This window comes from Hemitrygon akajei, chromosome 12 (genome assembly GCF_048418815.1).
Source record: "Hemitrygon akajei chromosome 12, sHemAka1.3, whole genome shotgun sequence".
NCBI lineage: Eukaryota > Metazoa > Chordata > Chondrichthyes > Myliobatiformes > Dasyatidae > Hemitrygon > Hemitrygon akajei.
Window position 1 is genome coordinate 107405849 of NC_133135.1, and position 26613 is coordinate 107432461.

The 26613-nt window shown below is 45.5% G+C and overlaps 1 protein-coding gene across 3 annotated transcripts in view; it reads right to left on the reverse strand.

Moving 5' to 3' along the window:
• The window catches only part of LOC140737350 (calpain-9-like), a 90947-nt gene that overhangs the window by 21464 nt on the left and 42870 nt on the right, over positions 1 to 26613 (reverse strand). For all 3 annotated transcript variants that reach the window (XR_012101114.1, XR_012101115.1, XM_073063798.1), the window contains 5 exons: positions 20949 to 21026; positions 18089 to 18149; positions 13625 to 13689; positions 12380 to 12448; positions 6182 to 6260 (listed from right to left, as the gene is read on the reverse strand). Coding sequence is in view for 1 of the 3 variants with exons in the window: in XM_073063798.1 (XP_072919899.1) it covers positions 6182 to 6260; positions 12380 to 12448; positions 13625 to 13689; positions 18089 to 18149; positions 20949 to 21026 (352 nt within the window). In the remaining 2 variants the exon portion in view is untranslated. The remainder of the gene's footprint in view (positions 1 to 6181; positions 6261 to 12379; positions 12449 to 13624; positions 13690 to 18088; positions 18150 to 20948; positions 21027 to 26613) is intronic.

Genomic DNA, 26613 nt, shown 5'->3' on the forward strand with positions numbered 1-26613 from the left:
AAAGTAATCAAGCACTGAAACACGGCTGAAATATTGGTGGTGTGAGTTATGGCTCACACAGGTTTTATCAGCTTCGACTGGAGACACAAAGGATTCTGCAGATGCTGGAGATCTTGAGCAACACACATAAAACGGGGCCGTACAGTAGCACAGTGGTTAGCACAATGCTTTACAGTGCCAGGGGCTTGGGTCCAAGGAGTTTGTACGTTCTCCCAGTGACTGTGTGGGTTTCCTCCAGGTGCTCTGGTTTCCTCCCACAGTTCAAAGATGAACGCAGTTGGTAGGTTAACTGGTCCCATGATCAGGCTAGGGTTAAATTCGGGTTTTGCTGGGTGGCACAGCTTGAAGATCTGAAAGGGCTTATTCTGCAATGTATCCCAATAAAAAAATGCTGGAGGAACTCAGCAGGTCAGGCAGCATCTTTGGAGGGGAACAAACAGTCGACATTTCGGGCTGAGACTCTTCATCATGTTTATTCCCCTCCAGAGATGCTGACTGACTTGGTGAGTTCTCCAGTATCTTGCTATGTGTCACGCAAGAGGTCGACCCTCTGGATTTGCCCCCAATCCCACAGCCTACAAAGGCTACATGTACAGGTTCAGGAACAGTTATTACCCCACACCCATCAGGCTCCTGAACCAGTGTGGATAACTTCACTCACCACAATGAGCCTCAGGTCCCACACCACCAGGTTCAGGAACAGTTATTACCCCACAATCATCAGGCTCCTGAACCAGTGTGGATAACTTCACTCACCTCAACATAGAACTGACTCCACAAACTATGGACTGACTCTGAAGGCCTCCACAACTGATGTTCTCAGTATTATCTGAACATCTATTAAAGTCTAGCTGCAGTGCTCCTTGTCTGTCACTCGAGGACAGGAGTGTGCTTTCAACATACACAAAATGCTGGAGGAACTCAGCAGGTCAGACAGTGTCTATTGACAGAGTAACACACACAAAATGCTGGAGGAACTCAGCAGGTCAGACAGTGTCTATGGTCAGAGTGACACACACAAAATGCTGGAGGAACTCAGCAGGTCAGACAGTGTCTATTGACAGAGTAACACACACAAAATGCTGGAGGAACTCAGCAGGTCAGACAGTGTCTATGGTCAGAGTGACACACACAAAATGCTGGAGGAACTCAGCAGGTCAGACAGTGTCTATTGACAGAGTAACACACACAAAATGCTGGAGGAACTCAGCAGGTCAGACAGTGTCTATGGTCAGAGTAACACACACAAAATGCTGGAGGAACTCAGCAGGTCAGACAGTGTCTATGGACAGAGTAACACACACAAAATGCTGGAGGAACTCAGCAGGTCAGACAGTGTCTATTGACAGAGTAACACACACAAAATGCTGGAGGAACTCAGCAGGTCAGACAGTGTCTATGGTCAGAGTGACACACACAAAATGCTGGAGGAACTCAGCAGGTCAGACAGTGTCTATTGACAGAGTAACACACACAAAATGCTGGAGGAACTCAGCAGGTCAGACAGTGTCTATGGTCAGAGTGACACACACAAAATGCTGGAGGAACTCAGCAGGTCAGACAGTGTCTATTGACAGAGTAACACACACAAAATGCTGGAGGAACTCAGCAGGTCAGACAGTGTCTATGGTCAGAGTAACACACACAAAATGCTGGAGGAACTCAGCAGGTCAGACAGTGTCTATGGACAGAGTAACACACACAAAATGCTGGAGGAACTCAGCAGGTCAGACAGTGTCTATGGTCAGAGTAACACACACAAAATGCTGGAGGAACTCAGCAGGTCAGACAGTGTCTATGGACAGAGTAACACACACAAAATGCTGGAGGAACTCAGCAGGTCAGACAGTGTCTATGGTCAGAGTAACACACACAAAATGCTGGAGGAACTCAGCAGGTCAGACAGTGTCTATTGACAGAGTAACACACACAAAATGCTGGAGGAACTCAGCAGGTCAGACAGTGTCTATGGTCAGAGTAACACACACAAAATGCTGGAGGAACTCAGCAGGTCAGACAGTGTCTATGGACAGAGTAACACACACAAAATGCTGGAGGAACTCAGCAGGTCAGACAGTGTCTATGGTCAGAGTAACACACACAAAATGCTGGAGGAACTCAGCAGGTCAGACAGTGTCTATTGACAGAGTAACACACACAAAATGCTGGAGGAACTCAGCAGGTCAGACAGTGTCTATGGTCAGAGTAACACACACAAAATGCTGGAGGAACTCAGCAGGTCAGACAGTGTCTATGGTCAGAGTAACACACACAAAATGCTGGAGGAACTCGGCAGGTCAGACAGTGTCTATGGACAGAGTAACTCACAAAATGCTGGAGGAACTCGGCAGGTCAGGCAGTGTCTATGGACAGAGTAACACACACAAAATGCTGGAGGAACTCAGCAGGTCAGACAGTGTCTACGGTCAGAGTAACACACACAAAATGCTGGAGGAACTCAGCAGGTCAGACAGTGTCTATGGTCAGAGTAACACACACAAAATGCTGGAGGAACTCAGCAGGTCAGACAGTGTCTATGGTCAGAGTAACACACACAAAATGCTGGAGGAACTCAGCAGGTCAGACAGTGTCTATGGTCAGAGTAACACACACAAAATGCTGGAGGAACTCGGCAGGTCAGGCAGCATCTATGGAGGGGAACAAACTATCAACCATTTGGGCTGAGACCCTTCATCTGGACTGGACAGGAGGGGGGAAGAAGCCAGAATTAGAAGGTAGCAGAGAAGGGGAGGAGTACATGTTGGCAGACCAGGTGAGGGGGAAGATGGAGGGATGATGTTAGAAGCTGGTCGGTGATAGGTGGAAGAGATGAAGGGCTGAAGAAGATGGAATCTGATAGGAGAAGAGAGTGGACCATAGGAGAAAGGGAAGGAGGGGACCCAGAGAGTGATGAGAGGCAGCTGAGGGCAAGAGAAGGAATGAGAGGCAGATCAGAATGGGGAATGGAAAAAGAGAGGATGGGAAGGGAGGAGGGAGAAATTACCAGATAGATGGAGTGAAGATGCTTGTCAAAGCCGATCCTATCCCCTATCCCATCCTTCATCCTACATCCCCCCCCTCTTCCCCCAGTCAGCCTGTACACCTTCCCCTACCCCCACCTTCTTATTCTGGCCTCTTCCCCCTTTCTTTTCCAGTCCTATTACAGGGTCTCAGTCCGAAACATCGACTGTTACCATAGGCCCCCCTTAGGCCTGCTGACCAGCCACCACCTCCCTCCATCCTAACTGCATTTTACAGGAGCACCGTTGAGAGCGTCCTGACAAGCTGCATCTCCATCTGGTCTGGGAGCAGCTGAGCATCAGACTGGAAGTCCCTACAAAGGACTGTGAGAACAGCTGAGAATGCCCCATCCATCAGGGCCATTTATCAGGAGCTCTCTGTACGCAGGGCCCTTAGTGTTATCAAGGATCCCTCCCACCCATCCAGCATCCTCTTTGACATTCTACATCAGGTAGGAGACTCCGATACATAAAGACAAGAATGGTCGGGGTGGGAAACAGCTTCTTCCCGCAGGCTGTTAGGCTTCTGAACTCCCTACTGCATTGCATTCGAAGTGTCACTGGTTAATCTGTTCAGTATCTTACAATATTTAATTAACGTATTTCAGTTTGTTATTTATGTGTGATTCACCTGTAAATTTTATCCTTACCTTCATAAGTTACCGTGTACCAGGTGTCTCATGCATCACTGAGCTCTACAATGGTTCAAGGAAACATTTTCTCATTTGTACAGATAGCATTGGAGAGAGATAGGAACAGACAAGTTGGAAAAGCATTTAATTGAAGTAAGGGGAGTTATGAGGCTATCAGGCAGGAAACTGGAGGCTTAAATTGGAAACAGATGTTCTCAGGGAAAAGAACAAAAGAAATGTGGCAAATATTCAGGGGATATTTATGTGGAGTTCTGTATAGGTACGCTCCAATGAGACAGGGAAGTTATGGTAGGGTACAGGAACCGTGGTGTACAAAGGCTGAAGTAAATCTAGTGAAGAAGAAAAGCTTACAAAAGGTTCAGAGAGCTAGGTAATGTTAGAGATCTGGAAGATTATAAGGCTAACAGGAAGGAACTTAAGAAGGAAATTAGGATAGCCAGAAGGGGCCATGAGAAGGCCTTGGTGGGCAGAATTAAGGAAAACACCAAGGCATTCTACAAGTATGTGAAGAGCAAGAGGAAAAGACGTGAAAGAATAGGACCAATCAAGTGTGACAGTGGAAAAGCGTGTAGGGAACCTGCGGAAATAGCAGAGCTACTTAATGAATACTTTGCTTCAGTATTCATTATGGAAAAGGATTTTAGTGATTGTAGTGATGACTTGCAGCAGACTGAAAAGCTTGAGCATGTAGATATTAAGAGGATGTGCTGGAGCTTTAGGAAAGCATCAAGCTGGATAAGTTGCCGGGAACAGACAAAATGTACCCCAGGCTACTGTGGGAGGCGAGAGAGGAGATTGCTGAGCCTCTGGCGATGATCTTTGCATCATCAATGAGGACGGGAGAGGTTCCGGAGGATTAGAGGGTTGCGGATGTTGTTCCTTTATTCAAGAAAGGGAGTAGAGATAGCCCAGGAAATTATAGACCAGTGAGTCTTACCTCAGTGGTTGGTAAGTTGATGGAGAAGATCCTGGATTTATGAACATTTGGAGAGATATAATATGATTAGGAATAGTCAGCATGGCTTTGTCGAGGGCAGCTCGTGCCTTACGAGCCTGATTCAATTTTGAGGATGTGACTAAACACATTGATGAAGGAAGAGCAGTAGATGTAGTGTATATGGATTTCAGCAAGGCATTTGATAAGATACCCCATGCCAGGCTTACTGAGAAAGTAAGGAGGCACGGGATCCAAGGGGGCCTTGCTTTGTGGATCCAGAACTGGCTTGCCCACAGAAGGCAAAGAGTGGTTATAGATGGGACATATTCTGCATGGAGGTCGGTCACCAGTGGAGTGCCTCAGGGATCTGTTCTGGGATCCTTACTCTTCGTGATTTTTAAAAATGACTTGGATGAGGAAGTGGAGGGATGGATTAATAAGTTTGCTGATGACACGAAGGTTGGAGATGTTGTGGATAGTGTGGACGGCTGTCAGAGGTTACAGTGGGACATTGATAGGATGCAAAACTGGGCTGAGAAGTGGCAGATGGAGTTCAACCCAGATAAGTGTGAAGTGGTTCATTTTGGTAGGTCAAATATGATGGTAGAATATAGTATTAATGGTAAGACTCTTGGCAGTGTGGAAGATCAGAGGGATCTTGGGGTCCCAGTCCAAAGGACACCCAAAGCAGCTGCCCAGGTTGACTCTGTCATTAAGAAGGCATATGGTGTATTGGCCTTCATCAATCATGGAATTGAGTTTAGGAGCCGAGAGGTAATGTTGCAGCTATATAGGACCCTGGTCAGACCCCACTTGGAGTACTATGCTCAGTTCTGGTCACCTTACTATCAGAAGGATGTGGAATCCATAGAAGGGGTGCAGAGGAGATTTACAAGGATGTTGCCTGGATTGGGGAGAATGCCTTATGAGAATAGATGGAGTGAACTTGGCCTTTTCTCCTTGGAGCGAAGGAGGATGAGAGGTGACCTGATGGAGGTGTACAAGATGATGAGAGGCATTGATCGTGTGGATAGTCAGAGGCTTTTTCCCCAAGGCTGAAATGGCTGCCACAAGAGGGCACAGGTTTAAGGTGTCTGGGAGTAGGTACAGAGGAGATGTCAGGGGTAAGTTTTTTACTCAGAGAGTGGTGAGTGCGTGGAATGGGCTGCCAACAACAGTGGTGGAGGTGGATATGATAGGGTCTTTTAAGAGGCTTTTGGATAGGTACATGGAACTTAGTAAAATAGAGGGCTATAGGCAAGCCTAGTAATTTCTAAGGTAGGGACATGTTCAGCACAACTTTCTGGGCTGAAGGGCCTGTATTGCGCTGTAGGTTTTCTATGTTTCTATATACATTATTCAGTTATATGCTACATACATGTATATAGTTAAATAGCAATAGACTTGTCCTAACTTGAATTCCTCCAGCATTTAGTGTACGTTACTGTAGATTTCCAGCATCTGCAGAATCTCTGTGTCTATGTCAGGAGTGTGTTACCGAGTGCATTATCGTGTGTGTTACCGTGCGCGTTACTGTCTCGCCTGGATCGCAGTCGTCTCTATCCCCTCACCTGCTACCTGCAGAGCTCCAAACATCTCCTGACTGTCCATGGTCCCTGATCCATTCTTATCGAATCGAATGAAGACTTGCTGGAGGAAACGGCAAAACACAAAAGGATTCTCAGCGCACGATCATCCTGTGATAAACTGCATTACCTTCAATTATTAATTATTCAGTTTTATTGAGCTATGGCATGGAACAGGCCCTGTGAGCTGTGTCTCCCAGCAGCCCGATTGAACTCTGGCCCAATCATGGGACAATTTACAATGACCAACCAACCTACCAACCGGTACGTCTTAGGACTGTGGGAGGAGACCCAAGCATTTCACGGAGAAGTACAGGCCCCTTGCAGATGATGTCGGAACTGAACTCCACACGCCGACTCCCCAAGCTGTAATCGCGTTGCGGTAATCGCCACGCTACTTGCGGAATGTAAATAAATAATCCCTTTGAGAACTTGTAGAGTTAGTTACTTGTGTCATATCTCCCACCTGCATTTCCCAAATGGTGGGATAGGCTGCAGACAGAATGTCAATGAAGGTCTGTGTCCATATCATTCAACGCCCACACTTTCAGCAGATGAAATTATGCTCATTATCACAATAAAATCATCCACTCAATACCAGCTAAAATTTAATTAATTACAGTGAACGGCGGGGCACTGAGGAGCGTGGTAGAACAAAGGGATCTGGGAATACAGGCTCATAATTCATTGAAAGTGGTTTCACAGGTAGATAGGGTCATAAGAAAAGATTGGCCTTCAGAATCAATGTATTGAATACAGGAGATAGGATGTTATGTTGAAGACATTGGTTCCAAGGATGGAGCCCGGAAGACTAGAGCACCTTCAGGGTGCCGGATTTTCATGGGTCTGGAGATGGGCAGATTCAAGGCCAGTGCTAACGTGGTGTGACAGCACACAGAAGATCGAAAGCACCCAGCTGCCCGTTGGCTGTGTGCCCAGAGACACGAGGTTTTTGGACACAGCACACTTTTAACACCATAAATCAGCCAGTTGTTTAGTTATGTCTCCCCTCTCGCTGTGAAACAGGGACACCTCTTTTCCCCTTATTAGGGAGAGAGAGAGAGAGCCTGTGGTATGTCGAATTACCAGGTGAACGAGTTGTCTTTGGGGTACTGCAAGTCCGTGTCTTTACTGATGCTTTGCTGCACGCCTGAATGCTCGGTGGGGGGTGCGGATTCTTTTTTGCTGGTTGGGGGGGGGGGTCATTGCTGTGGTGTTTGTGTGTGGGAGGGGAGAGCTGGGGGGGTGGGATTTGGGATTCTAACAATTAACTCATTCATTCGTTGGGACACTCAGTTTTTGTGGATGTTTGTGAAGAAAAAGAATTCCAGGATATATATTGTATACATTTCTCTGACAATAAATGTACCTACTGGTGCCTAGTTTGGAGTACTGTGTGCTGTTTTGGTCACCTACCTACGGGAAAGATGAAAACAAGGCTGAAAGAGTACAGAGAAAATTTACAAGGATGTTGCCGGGTCTGGAGGACCTGAGTTACAGGGAAAGGTTGAAAAGGTTAGAACTTTATTTCCTGGAAAGTAGAAGATTGAGGGGAGATTTGATAGAGTATACATTTGACATCAGGGGTATAGCTCAAAAACTTCTATATTTGTACCGTGGAGAGCATTCTGACAGGCTGCATCACTGTCTGGTATGGAAGGGCTACTGCACAGGACCGAAAGAAGCTGCAGAAGGTTGTAAATCTAGTCAGTTCCATCTTGGGCACCAGCCCACATAGTACCCAGAACATCTTCAGGGAGCAGTGTCTCAGAACGGCAGCGTCCATTATTAAGGACCTCCAGCACCCAGGGCATGCCCTTTTCTCAGTGTTACCATCAGGGAGGAGGTGCAGAAGCCTGAAGACACACACTCAGCGATTCAGTAACAGCTTCTTCCCCTCTGCCATCCGATTCCTACATGGGCATTGAATCTTTCGACACTACCTCACTTTTTAAATAAATATACAGTATTTCTGCTTTTGCACATCTGTTTTTTAATCTATTCAACATAGGTAATTGCTTTACTTGTTTATTATTTTTATTTCTCTGCTACATTCTGTAATGCATTGAACTGCTGCTGCTAAGTTAACAAATCTCACGTCACATGCTGTTGATAATAAACCTGATTCTGATTCTAGATAGGGTAAATATAAGCGAGCTTTTTCCAATCAGGTTGGGTGAGTCTTCGACTAGGGGTCATGGGTTAAGGGTGAAAGGTGAAATGTTTAAGGGAATGTGATGGGGAACCTCTTCACTCGGAGGGTGGTGAGAGTGTGGAACGAGCTGCCAGGGCAAGTGGTGCATGCGATTTAAGGGAAGTTTGGATAGGTGCACGGATAGCAGGGATATGGAAGCTATGGTCCCAGTGGAGGTCAATGGGACTAGGCAGGTTAAATGGTCTGGCACGGACTCGCAGGGCCAAAGGGCCTGTTTCGGTGCTGCAGTGCTCTGTGACTCTAATTAACACAAGGTGCGATCACAGTAACTTGGAACTGAATGCACCCAAAACCACGCAGATGCACATTGACTTCAGGAGAAACGTGCCTCCTCGCCACCCAGTCACCAGCGACAGCTCGATGGCTGGCACCGTTTCACCATCCGGTTCCCGGGCATCATTGTTTCACAAAGCCTCACGAGAGAGAACTACATCTGCTCCAGCGACGAAAATATTCGGCAGAGGATGTACTTCTTGTGGCAGCTGGTAAAATTCCAACCTTCCCGGAACATCAGGGTGCAATTCTACACGGTCATCCGCGAGAGCATCCTCACATCAGCCATGACTGTCTGGTTTGGTGCAGCACCCTCCCACAATAGACGAAAACTACAGAGAGCTGTCAGGCCAGCAGAAAATATCACTGGCTACCGTCTATCATCACTGCAGGACTTGTATGTGTCCAGGACAAAGTAGCGGGCAGGGAAAACCACTCTGGACACTACTCACCCTGCGAGCGACCTTTTCCAAATGCTCTCTTCCAGAAAGCGCCAACATCATCATCATGTGCCATATCATGTGACGTGGGCGATTGTGGTTTTATGACCGTGACCGCTCTTGGCAAATTTTACTACTGAAGTGGGTTTGCCATCGCCTTCTTCTGGGCAGTGTCTTTACGAGACGGGTGACCCCAGCCATTATCGGTACTCTCCAGTTTGTCTGCCTGGCGTCAGTGGTCGCATAACCAGGACTTGTGATATGCACCGGCTGCTCATACGACCATCCACCACCTGCTCCCGTGGCTTCGCGTGACCCTGATCAGTGGAGAGAGGGGTGTGGGAGGGGCGAAGCAGGTGCTACACCTTGTCCAAGGATGTCCTGCAGGGTAGTGGAGGGAGGGAACACCTTACACCTCCATATCTCCACCGCACCACCCCAATAGCTATAGGGCTATTAAAAGCAAAACTTCACACCATCTTAAAACTTTCTCCCCCCAGGCAGTTAATCTCATCAATCATTCTAGTTACCCCCCCACCCTTCCCCTTCTATCACTGCACTGTAAATAATTTAAACCACTTTTTATAATGCTATCTACATTGTAAATACATGCTGGTATTTATATACTGTACTTATGTACATTTTATTCCATATCTATGCTTCTAACTTTATTTTTATTCTTCACATAATTCTGATGTTTGGAAGATGGTGAACAACATGACTAAGACGGGTCACGAAGCGACTCCTTTCATTTATTTTACATCTTTTTATTCCAGACGTGGTTGTGCTGCTGTTGGAGCCTGCTGTCTACATTCTGGCAGTGTGTTTTCGGGCAGATCTGGCGCTTTGCCGTCTCTGTGAGGGTTCCGCGAGGCTGTGAGCAAAGTGTGCGACGTGGAGGCACGGAAACGGGGCTTGAGCCAACGATCGACTCTGTCTCCCGCCCATCTTGATGATTAAAGTGCCGGGAAAGATTGGAATCGAGGCGGGTGGGACGGGCGAGTGTTCAGCGCTGTCTACCATCCTCCCACTCGCTGCTGCTGGAGAAGGTGTCTGCATGTGACGGGTCTCTCGCTCGCTGCTGCCGAGGGAAGGTCCTTGCTTTCGTATGATCCCTCTTTCTCCCTCGATGCTGTCAGAGGGTTTCAGGGTGGTACTGGAGCACGGTTTAATCAACGTGGTTTGTGGAACGTGGACTCTAATTCACGTTTATGTGTTTCTGGTCGCTCCTATTCTAGTGGCTAGTTTCGGCGATTCTGAATCAGGGCAGCCGGCAGATAACGAGCTGAAATATGCCTGTGTGTTTTTGCTCATTTTTCTTGTTGCCAATTGTGCTTTTGTTTATTTGTGCATGGGGGGAGGGGTGTTGATTTTTTTCTCTGAACGGGTTGGTTGGTTCCATGGTGTTTCTTTGTTTCATTTGTCTGTGGCAAAGACGAATCCTAGCGTTGTATACTGCATACATGTTTTGATAATAGATGTACTCTGGATCTTTGGATCCTTTCTAATTTTTGCACATTGTTGGCTTTGTTACGAGTCGTGCCCTGAGCAACACCGCCACAAAGGAGTGGGGAGAGCCAGACAGGGTTCAGAATCAGATTTATTATCAGCGGCATGTGACGTGACGTGAAATTCCAGAGCTCGGGGCCCGGTCGCTGAAGGCACGGCAGCCAGTGGTAAACTGCAGGAAGGTAATGTTGGAAGAGTGGTCACGACTGGAGGGACTCGGCGATCTTGGAGAGTTGAGGGGTGGTGGTTCTGAGGGCAGAGAGGAGCAAGCGAAAGATTCCTCAACCAACATCCTCCAGATAGTAAATCATTTCAGTTTTTCCATGTCTTCTACTTACTCTTTTTTGTCATCATTTTGTTTTTGCAACTGTTGGAGCCTGTAACTTAACAGTCTGTAGTTCGATCAAGTGAGCTAGAAAACGCCAGGAGGGAAACGTGAACACGAGCCAACACGAGGAGAAGCTGAGAGAGAGAGAGAGAGAGAGACAAGGGGTCATGATCGACTACGAGAAGTTCAGAGAGAGATGAGGGACCATGAGGAGAAGCTCTGAGAGAGAGAGAGACGAGGGGTCATGATGACCATGAGGAGAAGCTCTGAGAGCAAGAGAGACGAGGGGTCATGATCGACTACGAGAAGTTCAGAGAGAGTCGAAGGACCATGATCGACCATAAGGAGAAGCTGAGAGAGAGACGAGAGGCTGTGATTGACTACCACAAGGAGAAGCTCAGAGCGAGACGAGGGGCCATGATCGACTACATTTCTTGCTGATTACAGCATCAAAGAAGATTGAAACATCGAGGCAAATGCAGAGGAGAGCGAGTGGCTCTCAGGTAAGCCGCTGGTTTGAGTCGCTGCCCTCGGAGGGGCTGCTGGTTTGAGTTATCGCCCTCGGGGAGGCTCCTGGGTCCCGATGCTCTTGGGGATGTTATTGAAGTTCTGAGTTTTATGGACTGGACATTGGCCTCTTTCAGTTCTGTTTTTTTGTGTGCTCGCCCATGCTTTCTTCTTGCTGATACACGGGCTGGGGTTTGGGTGATCTGTTAGTTTTTGTGTGAGGGAGGGGTGGGGGGGTGTTTGGGGCTTGCGAGTTTTTGTTTCTTTTTCTGTTGGTACGGGGGATTGATGCCTTTCTTTCAATCACTTCTTTGGTTTTCTGCATTTTGAGGCTATCTGGAGAAGATGAATCTCAGAGTTGTAATCTGCATACATACCTTGATAATAAAATAAACCTTTGAACCTTGGAATATTTAATTAAAAATAATAATTACTCTATGTCAGTGTGAGATGGGAACCAGGTGACAGGACTTTGGATAAATCCACTTTAAGTTATTGTTGGGAGCTTTCTACATCTCTCTCCAACTTCCTGGACAGGTAAATGGGGTGTGTTTCTATGTCATAAACGTGAATGCCTTTCCTTCTACGCTCTTGGTACTTCTACAAAATAGTCCAGGCAGCAGGCATTCTGGTGGCCTGTATACCAATGTATGTACCTGTGGAACCAACGAAAAACTAGAAATAAACTATTAAGTCCCACCACAACAACATTGACAAGGAAGCTCCAAGTTTGATTCTGAGATTTGAGGTGAAAAATAAGAGGTTGGTTAACATATTTCCAATAGCCAACACCCCCACCCTACCCCACCTCAGTCTCTTTCCCATCCCTGTCCCACTCAACCACCAGACCTCTGTATATTATAACAAGACCTTTCTGCAGAACAGGGTAAAGATCCTTTGCCAATACTCACTGTCCAATGGCAGATTTTAGTCCAGAGATGACTAAATCCCTCAAATCGCATTTTTCCAAAGCCATGGTTCTGTTTATCTCAGGTTAAGGAAATACCACCTAAACACAATGGGATTTTGAAATGCATAAATACCAAAAGGGCCAGCCATCTCTGTTGTAAACAAGGCAACCATATTTGATGTTGGCAAAGCAACCATATTTGATATGGGTAATAAACTGTATTTAATGTGGGTAGGGCAACCATATTTGATGTGGGCAAGGGATCACATTTAATGTGGGTAGGCCAACTATAAAATTACAACACAGAAACAGGCCCTTTGGCCCATCTAGTCTGTGCTGAATAATTTAAACTGCCTACTCCCATCGAACTACACTTGGACCATAAGCTTCATACCCCTACCATCCATGTACCTATCCAAGCTTCTCCTAAATGTTGAAATTGAGTTTGAATTGTGCTAGTAGCTTGTTCTACACTCGCACAGTCCTCTGAGTGAAGAAGTTTCCTCTCATGTTCCCCTTAATCTTTTCATCTTTCACCCTTAGCCCATGACCTCTGGTTGTAGTTCCACCCAACCTCAGTGAAAAAAGCCTGCTTACATTTACCCTATCTATACCCCACATAATTTTGTATACCATCAAATCTCCCCTAAACTTCTATGTCCCAAGGACTGAAGTCCTAACATTTTTAATAATTTCTTATAACCCAGGCCTTCCAATCCCACCAACATCCTTGCCAAATTTCTCTGCACTCTTTCAACCTTATGATGTGGGTAAACAACTATATGTGACCTGGGCAAGCCAACCGAATTTGACGTGGGCAAACCAACCATATTTGGCGTGCAGAGGATATCAGCGTTGGTCAGTAGTCCATCTGGCTGAAGTTGCACATTCTTCAGGATAATGACTTGGGAGACCAATGGGTGCAGACCGAACTAGTATCCCACCACTTTGTGAGGTCCAGACCAAAAAACTACTGACGCTTGCTAGTGATATGACGTGCTCAAACTGGATTATCAGACAATCATGGTCTAGTTAGATCAGTGGTCTCTCCCTTAACTCAAATGTTGTTTCTGGGTGCACCTTGTCTGCAACATCTTCAGTGGCAGGTTGTTCAGGCAGATGGAAAATCTGGGCTTGCTTCTGACGTGGCCCCTGCAGGACCTTAGCCCAGCCTGAGGGGGAGGGACAGGGCATACTGAACATTCATCCTCCCGCGCAGGTGCTTATCGAGGCCACAAAAGGATACATCTGTTAGCGAAATGAGGCTTCTGCAGGCATCCAGTCCAAACTGATCCCACTTCTCACCGAGACCTAGGAGGTCAATGAGACAGAAGGTGACTGTAGTTCTTGCCCAAAATTAAAGATTTGAATTGTTGTAATCTCAAAAGTCAAAAATCCCTGATGAAAACACACAGTGTGGGAGGAACTCAGCAGTCAGGCAGCATCTATGGAGATGTTTACTCTGAAGTGATGAAAGCTGAGGGCAGATTTGATACAGGCTTACAAGATTATCTATCTATTTATTTATTGACATACAGCATGGGATTCATTTTCTTGCAGGCATTCACAAGAAAATAAAGAAATACAATGAAAAGGAACACACAGACAATGACTGACAAGATGGGTGCCCACTGCTCAGTGCAGATGTGATGGCTTGGGTTGGATCTGTGCTGTTTTTCTGATCCTTAGTGTTCTTCTGGAGGCCAAGAATGGTGAGAAGTTTTAATTCTTAAAGATAGTTTATTTCAAAGTTTAAACAGACATAAGCAAACTAAACGAAGAGCTGAGGAGCAAAGAAATAAAAAGCAAAGGCAAAGATAAAAAGATGAAGATGAAGAAAAGATGGCGCCTCTGAAAAACCCATCACCTTTTATAATCCAGATAACAGAAAACTCCTTAGGTAAGAATAAACCGATCAACGATTGCACAATTACATCACATGGTTATTGTGCAAACACTAAGCCAATGAAAAATGAGAAAGGTGATAAACCGTTAGTTTAGCTGCTATACCGCTTTCTGCCAGTGAGTGGGGATGGACCACCACAAACTATGTAAAAATACACAAGTTTGTTGAAAAAGTACAAATAACAATTAAACTATGGCCTTAGTCCTATATTAATTCATCTAATGTCTTATAAAGAGTGTTTAAAAAAAAAACCAACTATTGTAATAATGCTGTATGATTCTTACAACTCATACCCATTCTGGCCTCTCCCTTCCATCAAATTGTGTAACCATCCATCAACTTACCCCTTAGCCTCATCAAGGCTCCCCACCACCCAGGCCACGCTCTCTTTTGCTGTTACCATCAGGAGGGAGGTACAGCAGCCTTAGGTCCCACACCACCATGTTCAAAAGGAGTTACTGATCTTATATTTGCACAGTTGCCTTCTCTTACACATCTGTTATTTGTTAGTCTTTGTTTATGCATAGTTTCTCATAAAATTCTATTGTGTTTCTGCAAATGCCTGCAAGAAAATGAATCTCAGGGTGACAGACAGCATATGCACTACGATAATAAATTTATTCATTGAAATACTCACTGAGTTGGCCCTTCTGGCCTTTTGAGCCGTGTCACCCAGCATTTTCCGACATTTCCCTGATTGAACTTTCGCCTAAAATTAACCTACTGACCAGAAGGTCTTTGGACTGTAGGGGGAAACTGGAGAACCCACGTGGTCATAGAGAGAACGTAAAAACTCCTTACAGGCAGTGACGGGAATTGAACCTGGGTCACTGGTACTGTAAAGCGTTATGCTAACCACTATGCTACCTTACCACCTCATGATTCGTTTCCTATTCTTTACCCGATTTATTTACTTTGAACCTCGTCTCGTCAAGATACACAGGCGGGTCTGGGAAACCCACTTCACTTGGTTAGCTCTTTTGTCCAAGGGAGAGAAGGGACTGCAAGTGTCTGAACCCTCAGTCATACCATAAGACAAAGGAGCAGGTCGACCATTCGGCCCATCGAGTCTGCTCCGCCATTTCATCATGAGCTGATCCAATCTCCCCATTAGTCTCATTCCCCTGCCTTCTCACCATAACCTTTGATGCCCTGACTACTCAGATACCCATCAATCTCTGCCTTACATACACCCAATGACTTGGCCTCCACTGCCGCCCATGGCAACAAATTCTATAGATTCACCACCCTCTGGCGAAAAATTTTTTTCCGCATCTCTGTTCTGAATGGGCGCCCTGCAATCCTCAAGTCATGTCCTCTCGTACTGGACTCCCCCACCATGGGAAACAACTTTGCCACATCCACTCTGTCCATGCCTTTCAACATTCAAAATGTTTCCATGAGGTCCCCCCTCATTCTTCTAAACTCCAAGGAGTACAGTCCGAGAACGGTCAAACGTTCCTCATATGTTAACCCTCTCATTCCCAGAATCATTCTAGTGAATCTTCTCTGAACCCTCTCCAATGTCAGCACATCCTTTCTTAAATAAGGAGCCCAAAACTGCACACAGTATTCCAAGTGAGGAATACCAGTGCCTTATAGAGCCTCAACGTCACATCCCTGCTCCTATACTCTATTCCTCTAGAAATGAATGCCAACATTGCATTCGCCTTCTTCACCACTGACTCAACCTGGAGTTTAACCTTAAGGGTATCCTGCACGAGGACTCCCAGTCCCATTGCATCTCAGAACTTTGAATTCTCTCCCCATTTAAATAATAGTCTGCCCGTTTATTTCTTCTACCAAAGTGCATGACCGTACACTTTCCGACATTGTAATTCAATTGTCACTTCTTTGCCCATTCCCCCAATCTATCCAAGTCTCTCTGCAGACTCTCTGTTTCCTCAGCAATACCGGCCCCTCCACCTATCTTTGTATCATCAGCAAACTTAGCCACAAAGCCATCTATTCCATAATCCAAATCGTTGATATACAACGTAGAAAGAAGCGGCCCCAACACGGACCCCTGTAGAACACCACTGGTAACCGGCAGCCAACCAGAATGGGATCCTTTTATTCCCACTCTCTGTTTCCTGCCAATCAGCCAACGCTCTATCCACGTATGTAACTTTCCCGTAATTCCATGGGCTCTTATCTTGTTTAGCAGCCTCATGTGCGGCACCTTGTCAAAGGCCTTCTGAAAATCCAAATACACAACATCCACTGCATCTCCCTTGTCTAGTCTACTTGTAATTTCCTCAAAAAATTGCACTAGGTTTGTCAGGCAGGATTTTCCTTTAAGGAAACCATGCTGAGTTATGCCTATCTTGTCATATGCCTCCAGGTACTCTGTAACCTCATCCTTGACAATCGACTCCAACAACTTCCCAACCACCGATGTCAAGCTAACAGGTCTATAATTTCCTTTTTGCTTCCTTGCCCCCTTCTTAAATTGTCAAGGGGTACAGCCACTGGGGTACTCTCTAGTACCTGACTCTTCACCTTCCCCCTCCTAACCGTGACCCACTTGTCTGCCTCCCGTGGCCCCAGTGTGACCACCTGCCTGTAACTCCTCTCTATCAACTCCTTACTCTCCCTGACTAGGCGAATGTCATCGAGCTGCAGCTCCAGTTCCCTAACACCGTCCCTTAGGAGCTGCAGCTCGGTTCACCTGGCGCAGATGTGGACGTCCAGGAGGCTAGGAGACTCCAGGACCTCCCACATCCGACACCGAGAACAAGCTGCCCTCACACTCATACTTCCCCTTTCCTCAAATACAGTCGGCCCTCCTTATCTGCCGGGGGATTGGTTCTGGGACCTCCCGTGGATACCAAAATTCGCAGATGCTCAAGTCCCTTATTTAACATGTATCAGTGCGTAGGTCTTTAGGACCCAGTGGAACCCTGGACTTTATTTAACATGTCTACGTGTGGTGGACATTAGGACCTGGCGGCGCAGCTCTAAATCCGCAGCGTTTCTGTTCACAAAAAAAATCACGAGCGTGATTGAAAATAAGGTGGAAGTAATAAAGAGATCGGAAAGAGGTGAAACGCCATCGGTCATTGGAAAAGCGTTAGGCTACAGTCGGTCAACGATCGGAACAATTTTAATGGAGCATGCAAAAGGCCCTGCCCTGATGAAAGCTACAATTATTACTAAGCAACGCAGTGGTTAAATTATTGAAATACGTATGTTTCTTAAGTGTTTTATATGCATAGAAAGGTAAAATATGTACTATATACTAAGAAAAACATTTGACTAACTGACTCTAAATAATACTGGATGTACCTGTTCTGACTTCAAATCTGACTTAAAGACGGACTCAAGAACGGAACTCATTCATAACCCGGGGAAATGCCTGTACTTTTAAGTCATTTCTAGATTGCTTATAATACCTAATACAATGTAAATGCTACGTAAATAGTTGTTGTACTGTATTGTTTAGGGAATAATGACAAGAAAAAATAGTCTGTACACGCTCAAGCAACGAGTGCTGGAGAGAGAACTTCCGGGTCTTCCCGATCCGCGGTTGGTTGAATCCGCGCATATGGAATCCGTGGATAAGGACGGCCAACTGTACCAGGAAAAACTGAAACCTAAACCTACCTTGCCTCGCCCGCTTCCGCCTAAGCCAGTTGAGCCAAAGCCCTTAAGCCTACACTCTGCGCCCGGCTCACTCCACTGCCCGCTGTTTAAGGCTGTGTCTTTTTTAAATCTTCCCCGCTTCACTGCCCGACGTCACACGCCTGCGCAGTCCCGCCTCTCTTAACTCTGATGGGAATAAGAAAAAATCAAAATACCTACCAGTTTTCTGCAGAATCTCTGCCAGCAGTTTCTGAAGCTCCAGCGCTGATATTGCCTCATCCTGCATTGACATTGAAGATAGAAAGCTTTATTTGTCACAGGTACAGTGTGTAGGAGCCATACATCTATTTTCTGTCTGTGTTGTATTTTGTGTTGCGCGTGTATTGTGGATAATTTGTCACGTGGGTTGGCGTGCTAGAAGCAAAGCATATAGTTCCGTATTCTCTCTTTGTCTTAGCCAATCAGTTTAGTCTAGTTGAGAGAGGGTAAGCCAAGGGAATGGTATTTTTTTGTTGACCGCTAACTTCACTAATAATTCTGCTGTATCACTAATTTAGTTTAATTAATTTTCTAAAAAATCTCTATAAGACGGTCCAGCTTTGCTGGTCTCGTAATACATGATCGAATGTACTTTTTCAACTTGAAAGCTATTTATTTCAGAAGCACGTCATACAGTGTCAATACATATTGATTCAGTTACAAAGAATTGGCTATATTTTACTAAGAGTTTGAGGAAATTGCAAGTTTCTGCAGATGTACTGTGGAGAGCGTTCTAACTGGCCGCATCAGCATCTGGTATGGGGCCACTGCACAGGATCGAAATAAGCTACAGAAAGTTGTAAACTCAGATGCCCCATCATGGGCTCTGGCCTCCCCAGCATCCTGGACATCTTCAAGGAGCGATGCCTCAAAAAGGCAGCGTCCATCATCAAGGACCCCCATCACCCAGGACATGCCCTCTTCTCAGTGCTACCATCAGGAAGGAGGTACAGAAGCCTGAAGACACACACTCAGTGATTCAGGAACAGCTTCTTCCCCTCTGCCATCAGGGAGGAGATACAGGAGCCTGAAGACACACACTCAGTGATTCAGGAACAGCTTCTTCCCCTCTGCCATTAGGGAGGAGGTACAGGAGCCTGAAGACACACACTCAGTGATTCAGGAACAGCTTCTTCCCCTCTGCTATCAGATTTCTGAATGGACACTGAACCTATCAACACTATCTCACTACTTTCTTTGCACTATTTATTTAACTATTTTATATATACTTATTGCAATTCACAGTTTTTATTATTATGTATTGCAATGTACCGTTACCGCATAACAACAAATTTCACTATGTATTAAACTCTCAACTTTATCTCTCAGTCCTGGAACGTTGACTGCCCATTTCCCTCCAAAGATGCTTGAGCTTTTTTTTTTCTGCATTGCTCCCCTCTGTCTACACTTCTCACTGCCAGACCTCAAGTCGGAAACATCACCCACCCCAGACACACTCCCCTCTCCCATCAGGCAGAAGATTGAAAAGCCTGAAAGCACATCCCAGCAGGCTCAAGTACAGCTTCTGTCCCAACACTGTCAGATCTCTTGTATGGCAAGATGGGCTTTTGGCCTCACAATCCACCTCATTACATTCATGCACTTTGTCTACCCAATCTCCAACTTCTCTGTACTTTATTCTGCATTACCTTGTCCTAGCTCAATACACTGTGTAATGGTCTGGTCTGCATTTGTTGGAAACCACTTTTTTTAAAATATAGTAGGTTTTATAAGATTTGTAGTTTTTAAACAAACTCATGTATTTCTCACACTCACTGGCAAAAAGCGGTATAGCAGCTAAACTAACGGTTTATCACCTTTTTCATTGGCTAAGTATTGGCATATTACCCACCTGATGTAATTGTTTTAATCAAGTAGCCTATTAACTAGTTTCTCTCTGTCTAAGGAATTTCCTCTCTATAGAAGTGATGTGTTTTCAGATGCACCATCTTTCCTTTTGCTTCTTTTGTCTTTGCATTCACCACTCGGCGTCATATCTCAGCTCTTTATTTAGTTTGCTCAGTATTAGTGTGTCTGCTTGTACTCTAAAATAAACTTTTGTTAGAATTAAGACTGCTTGCCATTTCTTTGACTCCCGGAAGAACCCTAAGATTCAGAAATTAAGCAGAGATCCATCCCTCCCCTCTGTCTACACTTCTCGCTGCCTCAGTAAAGCATCCAGATGTCAAATCGAAGACCTCTCCAATCCCAGACTTTCTCTCTTCTTGCCTCTCCCACTGGGCAGAAGATAGAAACGTCTGAATGTATGTACGACCAGGCTCAAGGACAGCTTCTACCTCACGGTTACCGGATTCTTGCGCGGTACGGTGGACCTTTGACCTCACAATCTACCTCATTTAGATCTGGCACTCTGTCTACCTGCTCTCCATCTTCTCTGTACTTTATTCTGCCTTCTATTATGGTCTTACCATGTTCTGCCTCAATCCACTGTGTAATGATTTCATCTGTATTGTTGCAAATCACTGGTTTTTTAAAAATACTTTCTATAGGCTTTGTACTTTTTAACAAACTCATGTATTTTTCACAGTACGTGTTGGTCCATCCCCACTCACTGGCAGAAAGCAGTATAGCAGCTAAACTAACGGTTTATCCCCTTTCTCATTTTTCATTGGCTAGCTATTAGCCCATTACCCACGTGATGTAATTGTTTTAATTATGTATCCTATTAACTAGTTTGTTGCTATCTAAGGAATTTCTTCTCTACAAAAATGATGTATTTTTCAGAGGCACCATCTTTCGCTTTGCTTCTTTATTCTTCTGTCTTTGTATCATGTTATATGTTGCTTGTACTTTAAAATAAACTGAAATATGGGAATTAAGACTTCTCGTCATTCCTGGAAGAATCCCCAGGATCAGAAATCAACCAGAGAAGCGAGACAAAATTTGACAATAACAAACCAATTCCAATTCCAGTTCCACACCAGGTGGGTGAGCCCGAAGGAGAAGCCTATCCAACGTGGAAGGCTGCAGCCTGAAAGAGGGCCGAGGAAATCTGGTGATGAATTGAGTACAAACTCACCGGCCCACTGTACTTGTTAAACAATTCCCTGGAATCTTCAGCAGGCGGAAGGGGGCAGTGTATAAGGTCGGGCTGAACCTGGAGAATAAAGGGTTAAACACGATCAGTACTAGGTCCACAGGAAGGGAAGGGTTAATTTATGAGGAGCATTTGATGGCTCTGGGCCTGAACTCGCTGGAGTTCAAAAGGTGGCATCCATCATTAAAGACCCCCATCACCCAGACCTTGCCCTGATCTCACTGCTACCATCAGGGAGGAGCTACAGGAGCCTGAAGACACACACTCAGTGATTCAGGAACAGCTTCTTCCCCTCTGCCATCCGATTTCTGAAAGAACATTGAACCCATACATATCTATTTCTGAAAGAACATTGAACCCATCTATACCTAGGACCAGAAGTCACAGCCTCAAAACAGGGGGAAATCTATTTAGAACGGAGACGAAGAGGAATTTCTTTAGCCAGAGGGCGGTGAATCTGTGGAATTCATTGCCACAGACGGCTGTGGAGGCCAAGTCATTTGGTATATTTAAAGCAGAAGCTGATAGATTCTTGATCAGTCAAGGAGTCAAAGGTTACAAGGAGAAGGCAGAATACTGGGGTTGAGAGGAGTAATAAAATGAGCCATGATGGATGGTGGAGGAGATTCGAAGGGCTGAATGGCCTAATTCTGCTCCTATGTCTTATGGTCTTATTTACAGTTTTGTTTCAAATGTGTGCAGCAGGGGTTTTTAATGACGTGGCCCAACGGCATTAAGCAAGGCGTCTGTGGACTGCGGCGTGAAACAGCAGCACTGAAATGGATTACTTGCTAGTGATTTGTTAACACACAAAGAATGACAGCTGTGACCCTGCATCCTACCAGCTGAACTATTGACATAGTTAATAGTTAACGCTCTCAGGCAAAGACCATCGCTCTTCACATGAGGTGAAAAGGCCACACGCAGCCTGTGCGCTGGCAACCAGGGTAAGGATCGAGCTCACGGCGTGCACCTTCCATTGACCTGTCCTGCTGTCGAAAGCACAACCTGCAGTGTTGCTCTTAAACCTGGGGCCTCTCACCACAGACACAGGTGTGCAGGTTCACCAAACTCCTCCTTAGATCAATTTGCTACAGGAGGTTATCCCGTCTGGGTGCATGACGACTTCGTCTGGTAACTAATCTGCCCATGGCCTCAGGCTTTCCCCACTGAAGTTGGGCAAGTCTAAAGCTAGAGCTCATGGGTTAGGAGTGAAAGGTGAAATATCGAAGGGTACTTGAGGGGAAACTTCTTCACTCAGAGGGTGATGGGAGTGTGGAAAGAGCTGACAGCGCAAGTGGTGGATATGGGATTATTTACAACACTTGGCTCAAATTCAAATTTAATTGTCAACCAAACCCCCGAATAAAGTCCAATGAAACTGCATTCCTCCGGGGCCAAGGTGCAAAATACATAAATATAATCATGACAGCAGAAAGACACAGTTACAAAATAATAATAATATTAATATAGTCCACATCCCTGAATGTCGTAGCCTGATGGTGCAAGGATGCTATCCTGGAGCCATGTCTCCGCAAGAACAAGCCTGTAGCAGTTCCTCATCTCGCTCAGGTGCAGCTACAGATGAACACAATCCAACTTGTGCTCCACTGAGCGAACACAGGAGAGCAGCACCGACAGGAGAGGCCAGTCCCCAATCCAGTACGGAGTCCAGCTCTGGTTCTCCTTCCACGAAGATTGCAACAGGCGACCCCGAGGCACGAGGAGCTGGTCCGGGCTACCTTCGAAGCCATGTAGCTCCCCTGCCGTCGGTCTCACCAATGAACTGGATTCTCAGTATTCCACAGTACCAATGTTCAACAGGACCTTATGATCATAATAAAACTGTCTGAGCCAATCACTTTGCTTGCTGGATCATGCACCATCTCCACGCATTGCCTCTGACGCCTTCTTCCCTGGGTGGCTGAAACAAGTCCAGCTTCTTCAGCAGAGGGGTTTGGATAAGTACATGGACGGAAGGTGTACGGTGAGCTATGGTCCAGGTGCAGGTGGATGGGACGGAGCAGAATAAAATATCCAGCATGGAGTAGATGGGCCGAAGGGCACGTATCTGTGCTGTAGTGCTCTATGAGTATTGTCGCTCTTCACACAAGATGGGCAAAGACACACACTGCCTGTCTGCTGGTGGTCAGGGCAAGTGTGCAACCCTCCTTCAACGTGCCCCGTCATCAAAACACAACCTGTGAGCAGCCCTCAAACCTGGGGCCTTCCACCATCCTGGAACCACAGACACAGGATCACCAAACTCCCCTCCAAGATCAGTTAAGATTTATAATTCTGATCATAAATAGAAAAATAAACAGATCGGGGAACGTTTGATTCACGAGGGAAGGGTTAGATTGATCGTGGAGTAGGTTTATACAAGTCGCTACTTCAGGTCCTGAAGAAGGGTCTTGACTTGAAACATCAACTATCTATTCATTTTCATAGATGCGGCCTAACCCGTTGAGTTCCTCCAGCATTTTGTGTATGTCGCTTTGGATTTTCAGGATCTGCAGACTTTCCCGTGTCTTGGATTAGCCATGCTGCCATCAGGAAGGAGGTACTGGAGCCTCAGGACTCACGCCACCAGGTTCAAGAACAGTTACAACCCCTCAACCAACAGGCTCTTGAACGAAAGGGGATAACTTCACTTGCCCCATCACTGAAACGTTCCCAAAACCTATGGACTCACTTTCAAGAACTCTTCATTGCATGTTCTTGATATTTATCGTTTATTCATTTGTTATTATTTCTTTCTTTCTTTTTCATTTGCATAGTTTGTTGTCTTTTGCACTTTGGTTGAATGCCAAAGTTGGTGTGGTCTTTCATTGATTCCATTAATATATTATTATTCTATTAGGAAATTGTTGAGTATGCCCACAGGAAAATTAATCTCAGGGTTGTATATGGTGACATAGATGTACATTGATAATAAATTTGCTTTGAGCTTTATATTCATAAATAAGGAGGCAGGCTCAAGGGGAATCTAAAGTGCTCCTGTTTGTATCAGAATCAGGTTTATTATCGATGGCATATGTTGTGAAATCTGTTGTATTGTGGCAGCAGGACAGTGCGATACCCAAAAATCTCCACAAGTTACAAAAAGAATATATAAAATATAAATTAGTGTAAATAGAGAGCAAAATAGTAGGGTAGTGTTCATGGGACTGAAGAAAGCCGCATCGAATTGTAAACTTAGTCAGCTCCATCATGGGTACTAGTCTCATTGTATCTAGGATATTTTAGACCATAACACATAGGAGCAGAATTGGGCCATTTGACCCACTGAGTGCTCTGCCATTCAATCATGTCTGATCCTTTCTCCCCCCTCCTCAACCCTATTCCGCAGGCTTCTCCCTTTATGCCGTATCCAATCAAGAACCTATCGATCTCTGCCTTAACTGTACCCAACGACCTGGCCTCCACAGCTGCCTGTAGTAACAAATTCCTCAAATTCACCACCCTCTGGCTGAAGAAATTTCTCTGCATCTCTGTTTTAAACGGACGCCCCTCTATCCTGAGGCTGTGCCCTCTAGTCCTAGACTCCCCAACCAAGGGAAACATTCTTTCCACATCTACTTTGTCTAGGCCTTTCAATGTTTGAAAGGATTTAATGAGATCCCCCCCCTACACCCCCATCCTTCTGAATTCCAGTGAGTACAGACCCAGCGCCATCAAACGTTCCTCGTTTGATAACCCTTTCATTCCCGGAATCATCCTTGTAAACCACCTCTGGACTCTCTCTAAAGCTAGCACATCTTTTCTTAGATGAGGAGGCCAAAACTGTTCACCGTACTCAAGGTGAGGCCTCGCCAGTTCCTTAGAAAGCCTCAGCATCACATCTCTGCTCTTGCATTCACTGATATACAGCATAAAAATGTGGTCCCAACACTGACCCTTGCAGAACACTCGTCACTGGCAGCGAATCAGACAAGGATCCTTTTATTCCCACTCACTGTCTAATTTTTGCTTTGTTTTATGCCCTCTCTTTTGTTTTTACATTAGCTTTGACTTCCTTTGTCAGCCACAGTTGTACTATACTGCTATTTGAGGATTTCTTTGTTTTTGGAATACATCTCTCCTGCACCTTCCTCATTTTTCCCTGAAACTCCCACCATTGCTGCTCTGCTGTCATCCCTGCCAGCATCTCCTTCCAATTTACTTTGGCCAACTCCTCTCCCATACCGCTGTAATTTCTGTACCACGGAAATACTGCGACATCAGACTTTACTTTCTCCCTATCAAATTTCAAGTTGAACTCAATCATATTGTGATCACTGGTTCCTAAGGGTTGTTTTAACTTAAGCTCCCTAATCACCTCAGGTTCATTACATAACACCCAATCCAGTATAGCTGATCCCCTAGTAGGCTCAACGACAAACTGCTCTAAAAAGCCATCTTGTAGGCATTCAACAAACTCACTCTCTTGAGATCCATCACCAACCTGATTTTCCCCCAATCGACCTGGATGTTAAAATCTCCCATGACTATATCATGACATTGCCCTTTCGACATGCCTTTTCTATTTCTTGTTGTAATCTGTTGTCCACATCCCAGCTACCATAGGGAGGCCTGTAAATAACTGTCATCAGGGTCCTTTTACCTTGCAGTTTAACTCAACCCACAAGGATTCAACATCTCCCAAACCTATGTCACATCTTTCCACCGATCTAGAACATAGAAGAGTACAGCACAGTACAGGTCCTTTGGCCCAGAATGTTGTGCTGACCCTTAAACCCTGCCTCCCATATATCCCCCCCACCGCCTTAAATTCCTCCATATACCTGTCTAGTAGTCTCTTAAACTTCACTAGTGTATCTGCCTCCACCAATGACTCAGGCAGTGCATTCCACACACCAACTACTCTCTGAGTGAAAAACCTTCCTCTAATATCCCCCTTGAACTTCCCACCCCTTACCTTAAAGCCATGTCCTCTTGTACTGAGCAGTGGTGCCCTGGGGAAGAGGCGCTGGCTGTCCACTCTATCTATTCCTCTTAATATCTTGTATACCTCTATCATGTCTCCTCTCATCCTCCTTCTCTCCAAAGAGTAAAGCCCTATCTCCCTTAATCTCTGATCATAATGCATCATCTGTTGCCATTCTTCACTAGCAGACCCCTCTGCCTCAAGGAATGATGCCTCAAAAAGGTGGCATCCATCATTAAGGACCCCATCACCCAGGACATGCCCTCTTCTCATTGTTGCCATCATATAGACTTTATTATATAATCTAAAGATATATATATATATATACACACACACACACTTATTGTAATTCACAGTTTTTTCTATTACTACGTATTGCATTCACGACATATGCCAGTGATATTAAACCTATTTCTGCTTCTGATTCATGGATATTATACCCACCGTGACTGGCCTTAACAATGGCCCAACCTGGGGCTAGTGTTCAGAGTTCTAAGTAAATTTTATTATCAAAGTACATATAGTAGTAGGAAGCCGTTGATCCCAGGGGGCCGTGGGTTTGCGCCTCTGGTGGACTGTGTCCTCACCAGGGAAGATTTGAAGAACCGGCTGTTGCTCATGCAGTGGGATCCCCCTCTCCACGTCACTGATGTAGTCCAAGAGAAGGGAAGCGCCGATACAGTTTGGCACCAGTGTCGTCGCAGAGGTTGCCAGAGT